A 9667-nucleotide genomic window follows, 5' to 3' on the forward strand; every position below is an offset into this window, starting at 1 on the left:
TGCTCTGCTAAGACCATGGAGCCCTGCCTTGGACACACACACACCGACCCCCCGCAGGAACCCACCCATGCGCTGAGCAGAGTGTCTATGCGAATGTGAAGGCCATTAAACACACACTGTAATATGCCTCATTGAAGACTGCACAGTCATGGTTTAATGCTTGTTATGAAACCAGTTGGCAATAGGTTTTGTCTTTTGACATAAAGCTGGCGGATGGTAAAATAATGCTTCATGTTTACAGTGGACTGTTGTTTTCTTACTACTACATTCACTTCTTCAAAGCCCTTCACACAGTGTGCATTTAAACACTCAGCACATCTGTTCACCTCTGGTGCAAAATGCACTTCAACCACAACAATTTATACTTCATCCCAAAGTGACTCATGTTGCCATTGCTGTAACATTTGCTTCCTCCCACAAGACTGCTTCAGAACTCAATGTACAATGAACATCAACACCTAACACTGATGCATTAAATACAGACCCTAGGGTTTTCACTTTCACTTCTTTTCCTTCTATTTTTGCATTCACAAATATTTCAAGTCTGAAGAGAAACTTTGGGTCTGTCAGCTTATACTTCACAATACATCAGGTCTGCATTACAGAATATTTACAGTAAATTATTTACTTATTACAGAAGTCTGAATTTATAGTTCAAATATAGTTCTATAGTTATAGATCTAATTCCAGGCTGAGTAGTCCCAGTCCCTTTAATGCAGATGGTGAGCCTCAGGTAGGAGTTGGCATCAGCACGTCCTCTTGCAGCAATGGCACATCCAACCACGGCATCGGAACATCCACTGGGAAGCCAGACCATGTCCTAGGTGCTGTATGGAATTGTCTTTAGTAGAAGCATGCAACAAAGATATAAAATACAGGTTGAGAATGTGAACATCAATTTAGACAACCATCGATTTAAACAGACATACATAGCTCAAGTGCCAGTGATTAGCATGTGGCTCTGGCAGGCTTATCTATAGCTTACAGACAGAAACTCCAACAGAATGCTGCAGCCAGAGTCCTAACTAGGGCTAGAAAATTTGATCATATTAATCCTACTCTCTTGGCATTGCACTGCCTCCCGGTTAAATATTGAATTAATTAAAAAAAATCTTCTGTTGACCTATAAGGCGTTAAATGGTCTTGTCCCACAATATCTGAGTGAACTCATTGTAAACCATAACCTATCTCGCCTGCTGCACTCTCAAAATGCAAAATATCTCTTAGTTTCAAAAATTAACAAGACTACAGCCAGAGGCAGAGCTTTCTCCTTTAAAGCTTCTCAGTTATGGAACAGTCTTCCAGCTCCAATCTGACATTCTGACACAGTTCCAGTCTTTAAATTTAGACTAAAGACTCATATATTTAAACAAGCATTCAGTTAATATAAAACATATGAAGGTGTGAACTCAGGGCCCCCCAGTCATTGAACCTTCTGGTAATCTGAAATTTTGATGCTGTTATCCAGCCATGTCTTGGGTTCACTCTAGTTGTAATAATGGAAAGCAGTGGCTCAGTGAGCCCTCAAGACTGTGGTCACCTCCAGGCCCCTCCCCTTAGTTATATCCTGATCTCACCATATAATCAGTGACTGCAGCTCTGATCTAATTAGAAAATCCAGCAAGCTTGAGTTAAATCCTGGGAAGGAGTTTTACTTTCTGAACCTGGAATGTCCACCTCTGCTCTGATCTCAGACACTCCATGTCCAGATGCTCCACCGTTCTCACCAAAGCTAAAGAATGCAATGGCCACTTCAAAGATGGCCCCATTGTATATATGGGTAGGCTGTTAACTGAGATGACAGGTGTTTCAACTGTACCTGTGCTGCAGGAAGAGTGACAGAATCTCTTCAGTGACAACATGTGTATAGTTTTTGCTATGTACATGCATATTTCAGTGAAAGTATAACCATGTGTGTTGTTGGTAACAAGTCAGTTCAAATATATATTTTCCATTTCTCTGTCCAAATGCGACATATCTCCACTGACAGTGATCACAACCATTTTCTGGATTTTGAATTGAAAGGGTGCTGTTTTCAACAAAGTTTTTAAATCTCTGTAAAATGTACAATATAGGCAGTCATGAATTTGGGAGTGGTGGTGATTGAATTGAATTGAAAGTAGTGCAACAGTATAGATAGTTTAAGTCAGACCATTTTGTATGGTGGGTGTGTTAAGTGTTTTGAAAAAGTGGACATGGTATTGAGAAAACGATTGCAAAGAACACAAATCACAACATACCACACAGATTTGTATTTTAAAGCAAATGTTAGCCTTAACTAAAAATATATAGTATTTAGTAAAAAGTATATTGTAAAATTCCTAAACTGGCCCAATAAATGGCCACAACCCTGAGATACTCCTGAGACCAGACATGACCATTGCTGAGCACCTGAGGTTTAATGTCTAGACCTTTGACAAACAGGAGGCTGTTTATTAGGCCTGTTTGGTTTAGTGTCCAAGGAACTGATCAAGAGTCTTGGAAGCCTTCGGGGTCCCTTTCTGATCCTGGGAACCTGTGGCTCCACCATTTGGGGATCCAGGCCAGCATGCACGTCAAGCATAATACTAACAATAAGGATTAGAAATGAGAAGGATTAGCAATAATTATTAGCATCTTATATAGAATTTTATCAAATAAACCAAACATAGCGTGTAAAAATGATTTTCTTTATTTTCTTGCATTGCTCAGTGTCACAGATTTTGTAGTCACCCCCGTCATCTTCTACGTTTGACACACGGGACGAAATTCTGATTCGCGAAGAGCGAAGCCGCGTGGGCTTCCGTAGCGATCAACCAGGGAAGGATGGCCGGCTTGGTATGGCTTCGTTGCTTTCTTGGGCCCAATCTACACAGAATTCACCGTCTACCGGACCAGCCCCGACCCGAGGGCAGAGCGGCGAGGCGGGTATGGATTCCTGTTTTTCACTACAGTCCTCAAACATGAACAGGGCGTCATGTTAAAGAGTTTACGGAAGTGTAGCTATGATTTTATCTTGACACTATGCGGGTTAGCTTGTTATCGTTAGCTAGCTAGCGTTTGTTTTAGACCTTGGTGAAACAAGCTTGCTGTAGCTAACTAACTGTATCAGTATTTTTGTTTCGACGTTAAGATAATTGTGTAGCTAATGTGTCCAACACGAAGCCCGATAGACAAGTAAACCGTCAACACCCCTAGTTAGGTGATGTCTGGTCATCATGTCATTCATAATCTGCTACTGCTGTTGCATTCTCCTTTGCAGGGTTGGGATTACCAACCTAGAAGTCTGGAAAGACACACAGACAGTATCATTGGTTGGGTATGTTAGCACCTAGTGGATCTTCCATTACACCACATTGTTCGACTTGAATATAATGTTTCACACTTCATGAGGAGAAATGATTTACATTTAGAGTACCATTGTTGTGATCTGCATCAGGGGTATTCAAATCACAGTCTTGAGGGACAGGTGCTAGAGATCTTCCTCGTTCCTTTATCCAGGAGTCAGGTGTGATGACACAGTGGCCAACCAGTTATAGGACTAATTAATTAAAGTACGGAAGATTACAAAATCCTGGACTGTATTTGGATTTGAGGTCCAGATTTGAATACACTGTTGGGGCACTGTTTCTCACTCTTAGGTCTGGAGCATTAACAGTTACCCATTTAACATATCTGCTCCAACCTGGCTGGTTGGACTCGGAAATACCTTGATGGAGTTGAATGGGATATTTTAGATCAGAAGTCCAACATCAGTCCATGTTGCTGGATGTCTGGTGCTGGTTTTGAGAAGCCCTCCTCTAGCTGCCTAGGAAGTGTTGAATTGGTGCATTTGTGCGGAGACGTGTGTGCTGTCCTGGGGGAGTCACCACAACCCCTTCCTACTGCTCCTCCCCCAACAGGCTTTGGCGCTGTGGTCCCTGTCCTACTACAGTTCGCCTCTCATTCTCTGCTATCTCTACAGGAAAGGTGAATGCATGACTGATCGTACATACACACACATCGCTGACATTCTCACTCCAGTTCTTAGGAAGCCCCTGCAAATCCACGTTTTTGTTCCGCCTCCTTCCTCCCGCGGCGGTTAATCAAGGGTTGTAGACTCCTGATTGCCGCCGGGTGGCAGGAAGGGTCTGTAAATGGCTGCTGTGTCTCCCTATAGGAACTTGATTATAATGGTAGCCCAATCAGGTTTAATCATGCCAGATGAGTCATGCTTTAATAGCATTGCAGCACGAGCCTTCTGCTCCATCAACACTGCCGATGTGTGGTGGTTCGTGCGTAGCTGATGTCAGGTGTACAACAGGCTCCTGTGTCTCATGCTGTGGAGAGTGAGACTGAACTCTGGTTGAATGGCTAGTGTAAAATTGCCAACTAACTGCTGTAGGACTACATAAGGTATGCAATTGTTAAGACACGGAGAATGTTTAGAGAGCAAAATGCAATGTAGTAATAGCTGCTTGAGACTGACATAGAAGAGGTATCTGGAGATTTATTTTGTTGGACTTGAAATGGAATGTCAATTTTACTGTCTGGTCTATTTTCATTGAACTAATTGAATTCACTGCAATTCTGAATGTTAATGAAGTTTTTAATTGCCATATTTGTAGTACCTCTTTTTGACCTTGCAGTACAGGGAAATGTTATTTTTCCTGAAATGTTTTCTTTCAAGCCTTTCTGAAGGAACAAACAGAAGCAGACATTCATGTTCCATTCGGGGGCCTGATGGAGCTGAGCTGCCTCACACAAAGGGATCCAGCTCGGCCGTTTTCTAAAGGGATTTTGGGTAATAACATGTTCTCCCGTAGGGTATATCTGCAGCAGTAAGCTGGTTCCACTTAGCCAGTACGTTGGCACAGCGCTCGTCTGTTTGCTGGGCGTGGCGTGTTTGAGAGGTGAGTTCTTCACCTACACTGGAATATCTCAACTTCTCACAACCAGTTTTATAATGCGCTGTAACAATCAGCATATTTCTAATATTTCTTTCAGAAAGATAAAGATGCATTACTGTGCCATCTGATAGCCCACTGTAGCAATTTATTAGACTTCTTGGCCTGAAATATTTATGTCCTCTTTCTAAAGCCACGTGGCTACATGGGACAGGCTGGCGCTGTAGTTACTGTGTGTGTGTGTGTGTGTGTGTGTGTGTGTGTGTTTACGGGGGCGCCCCTAGGCTGGGGTCGCTGGAGAAACTCTGAGTATCTTCAGTTCATCACAATTCTGGAGGAGACCAGGAAAAACCGCAACCCTAGCAACAAGGTGAATCATGGCAGGACAGTTCCATTGAGAGCAGATTGAAGGTGCTTGTGTAATTATGGCACCAGTGTTGACTTTTGCCCCCCCCCCCCCCCCCCCCCCCCCCCCCAAACCCCATTTAGAAAAAACTTGCCAGCTATGACTTCGACTTCTCACACTGGCCAGTAGACTTTTGCTGGAAAGAAGTCAGCAATCCGTAAGTTGTCTGTGTGTGTCTCTGTGTGTGTGTGTGTCTCTGTGCGTCCTTGTCTGTGTCTGGTCGTAAAGGACTAGTTCAAACCTGGCTGCATTATTCATGTGCAGTTGTTGTATTGACAGGAAGTTGTCAAAGGCGGGCGTGTCCCTGCTGAAGCCCGAGCCCAAGCACAGAGGGTCAGCGGACAGCCTGCTCAGTTCAGTGCGAACACTACCATGCCATGTTATCAGGTAACACACACACACTCGCTTGAGTACACATTAACATGTCTTTATTAGTCAATACTCTCAGTTTTACTAGCAATGTAACACCAAAGGACAGTATTCTTTTAATGTCATGCACCTGCGTAGACAGTTACAGTAAAGTAAAATGGCTGAAGAAGCCTTGTGTGTTGAGGCGCTCCCTGGTGTGTGTGTGTGTGTGTGTGTTGCAGCTACCTCATCGCACACTCGTTCGGCCGGAGGATGCTGTATCCGGGCTCTGTAGGTCTGCTGCAAAAGGCCATGAGACCCATGCTGCTGCAAGGCCAGGCCAGGCTCATCGAGGAGGTAGGTAGGCCTGTAGCCCCGCCCCTCCTGCGTGCCGGACAGGTGCCACGCCCCCATCTGACCCCCTCCCCCTCTCCGCCTGCTCTCAGTACGACGGCCAGAGGAACAAGCTCGTGGCGTGCGATGGCAACGAAATCGACACCATGTTCGTGGACCGCCGGGGAAACAGAGGACCAAATGGCAAAACTCTGGTGAGGGGACTGTGTGTGTGTGTGTGTGTGTGTGTGTGAGTGTGTGTGTGTGTGAGAGAAGCTGTATTAAAAAAGACGTGTTTGCACTGCAGGTGATCTGCTGTGAGGGAAATGCTGGCTTCTATGAGGTGGGCTGCATGAACACACCCCTGGATGGTAAGCGTGTGTAAAACTGAACTCAAACCTGAACTCATAGCAGCATATTCCATATTCCTGGTGGTGATGTGAAGCTCCGCCCCTCTTCCAGGTGGCTACTCCGTCCTGGGCTGGAACCATCCAGGTTTCGCAGGCAGCACGGTAAGCAGCACGTTGTCCCGCACGGGCCACAGCACCCAGAGCTCAGGGCCCCGATACAGCTGAGCTCAGTGTAGTGGCCTCCCAAGCTTGACCTGCAATACAGGTCCCTCCACCAACCAGGCTGCAGACCACATTCTGCACTTGATTTAATCATTTAAACAGTGGAATGTGGAATAGCCACTATCATAGTGTCAGTTCAGAGGTAGAGTTGTATAAAAGTATAATATAGTAGAGTAATATGTATAATAATATTGAGAAATTCCAGGTTTTGCATTTGGTACTGAGCTTTTTTTGTGTCCCGAGAACAAATAATGATACATCAGATGTGACATTTATGACCTAGTTCAACACCAGATATATGCGTAGTTCAACTCTAATGAGCCTTTCATGAGCTCAGAGACAAATGAGCAAGTGTGAGGCCAGGAACAGTGATGTCAGATCCTGGATTAATGAAGACATTTACACATCAGCTCCCAACAGTGAGATTTCAGCTTTCATTCTGTCTCCCCCCCCCCCCCCCCCCCACCAGGGCGTGCCGTTCCCGCAGAACGAGGCCAACGCGATGGATGTAGTGATTCAGTTCGCTGTGCACAAGTTGGGCTTTCAGTTGAGCGACATTGTTGTGTATGCCTGGTCCATAGGCGGTTTCACAGGTAAATATCTAGAAACTTGACTAATGACTTCAATCTGGATTTGACTTAAAACATTAATTTGTCTTGATTTTAGTACTATTATTCATATGGTGCCATGAACAATGACTATTGAGTGTCTCATTGTGTGAGGTTGTTTTCTGTCCCCCTGGTTCACCTCCAGCCAGCTGGGCAGTGATGTCATACCCTGAGATCCGAGCAGTGGTTCTAGATGCCTCATTTGATGACCTCTTGCCCTTGGCCCTAAAGGTCATGCCAGACAGTTGGAGTGAGTGATGCTATAGGACCTTTTTTCCCTCAGCTTCCTGAAAGGCATTTGTATATTAGCCTTGCTGGTATAATCTAGCTTGACCAGTTATTCTTGTATGTCTGTGAATGTGTGTTTGAATCTGGGAACAGGACCACTGGTGACCCACACAGTTAGGAAATACATGAACTTAAATAATGCTGAGCAACTTTGCAAGTAAGACTTGGTGCATCATGTATTCCTATAAATATGAACTGAACTCTTGTTAATGGCAATGGCTGTTTTAACCCGGCCACCTGCTCCCACTGACCTTGATCTTTTAAGGTACCAGGGACCAGTTCTGTTGATCAGAAGAACCAAAGATGAAATCATCACAACCACGTGAGCTCTCGTTTACTCTGTTGGACACTTCCCACAAGTGTCGGCACTGATAGCTGAGAATTCGTTTAGTCGAACAGTTTTGAATCCAAATTTTAAAATGCAGCAAAGTTTGTACTGTGTGGTTTTGCTGTGTTCTGACACAGGGAGCCAGAGGACATCATGTCGAATAGGGGAAACAACCTGCTGCTCAGACTGCTTCAGTACAGGTCTGACTTAATTCACTTCCTACCTACAGAAGTAAACCAGTGTTTTTGACTGCCATGTCCTACAGTTGAAAGGCCGGATGAGGCAAATACTAAATCGGCGTCAGTTCTTTCTTTTTTAGATCAATACTATCTCGGATTCGCCTGCTAATTCTGTCCCTGTGCGTCTCAGGTATCCTAAAGTCATGACTGAGGACAGTGTCCGGGCGGTCAGACAGTGGCTCTCAGCTGGTTCGCAGGTGGAAGAAGGTGTGTCCATCGCCCTAAGCATGAGATTGAGAGACTCATTTGAAGCTATTTGTAAATGAAACCCCTTGGTTGTCCCTGTCTCAGCGTCTGTGTACACCAGCTTCGAGGTGGACGGCGACTGGTGTCTGTCTGTGCTCCAGTCCTACCAGGCCGACAGGGAGACGCCGTTCCCCTGGAGTGTGGGTAAGCGCTGCGCTCGCCCCTGCCGTCCGCACCGCCTCTGCTCATAAAGAGAGCAGCAGCACCACTAGACCGAGCCACGGCGGCACAAACGTCCTGCGTGAGCACGGTGCACAAGTATTAACCTGCTGTGGTGTTTCGTTGTCAGGCGAAGACATGACGCTGGAAGGCAGACGGCAGCTTGCTCTCTTCCTGGTGAGGGGGCCGAGCCTTCCTAACGCCGTTACCCTGCTTTACCCGTACTCGCCCTATTTGTTCAGGGCTTCGGTGGTTTGGTACAGTTGATGTTCTGTATCAATAGAGATGTCAGACAGGAGCACACCAGCACCGAATTTTTGATTTAGAGAACACTATATATGGCAGTTTTAAAAGCATTTCTGTCACCTCTTCACATTTGTAGCTTCTGAAGAGATAAAAATGTTCTAGAACCTTTTCCTACTCTTCTGTCCCAGGCCCGGAAGTACATGAGGAATTTTGAGACAACACATTGCACTCCGCTCCCTATATCCGAGTTCCACACCCCCTGGAAGCTGTAGCAACAGCAGGAGGAAAGATGGGGAAGACGAAACAGATGAAGCGAGAGAGAGAGACAACAGCAGAAATCCAGGAGAAGCACAGGAAGTGTTCGGCAGGGACTCGGCGTCGGTCCTGACTGCCGAGAGCGTTTTTGTCAGCCGGTTGTCTGCATGGTTTGGTACATGTCTGGTGTTTTTGTTTGCTTGGTTTAGTTTTAAACTCTGTTTTATGTTTTACTCCAAACCTCCGTGGTAGTGTTTAAGGTTGTTGAGATGGAGGCCGCCTGGTGCAGCTCGGACTGTAATCTGCCGGGACGTTCGTTCTCGCTGGTGGAAAGTTCATTACAGAGGGATTCGTCCCCTTTCTCTCTTCTGTCCATTTTGTGAGCACTCCTATGAAACTGACTTGTACCCTAAAATGATGCCCTGGATGTTATTGTATTAATTGTGCATAATAAAGATGTGAGACTGTTATTAGTCTGAACCTTGGAGAATCCATTTGGTCAAGTAAAAAACATAATAATCATCTCCTGCTGCCTCTGGTATAATTAACTCTGATTAAAGCACACACCTGTAGTTTTAAATGAAAATGATTAAAGGGGCCTACATTGCAATTTGAAGTGCACTTCACCTCAAAATGCTCAGTATAGGTGGTGACAGGTTATTTTTGAAAGGTCTGCAACCATACACATCCTCGAGGATGAGGGTTGGTGATGGCAACAGCGGCTGAACCATAAGACGCTCGTGCTGTGCCGGTGGAACGGGAGTTTAACGCTAC

General features: G+C 45.2%; 1 protein-coding gene across 1 annotated transcript; it reads left to right on the forward strand.

The window, feature by feature from the left end:
- The first annotated feature begins 2757 nt into the window (after window positions 1-2757).
- Window positions 2758-9373, forward strand: abhd16a (abhydrolase domain containing 16A, phospholipase). The gene is made up of 20 exons (XM_076991163.1): window positions 2758-2907; window positions 3242-3298; window positions 3882-3948; window positions 4785-4871; window positions 5150-5235; window positions 5355-5428; window positions 5551-5658; window positions 5862-5976; window positions 6066-6167; window positions 6260-6323; window positions 6415-6464; window positions 6994-7117; window positions 7278-7382; window positions 7514-7577; window positions 7686-7742; window positions 7886-7948; window positions 8118-8194; window positions 8279-8377; window positions 8523-8569; window positions 8827-9373. The coding sequence occupies exons 1-20, from the start codon at window positions 2806-2808 to the stop codon at window positions 8908-8910; spliced, it is 1632 nt and encodes a 543-aa protein (XP_076847278.1). The 5' UTR covers window positions 2758-2805; the 3' UTR covers window positions 8911-9373.
- The last annotated feature ends 294 nt before the right edge of the window (window positions 9374-9667 follow it).

Source organism: Brachyhypopomus gauderio, unplaced genomic scaffold (assembly GCF_052324685.1).
Source record: "Brachyhypopomus gauderio isolate BG-103 unplaced genomic scaffold, BGAUD_0.2 sc81, whole genome shotgun sequence".
Taxonomy (NCBI): domain Eukaryota; kingdom Metazoa; phylum Chordata; class Actinopteri; order Gymnotiformes; family Hypopomidae; genus Brachyhypopomus; species Brachyhypopomus gauderio.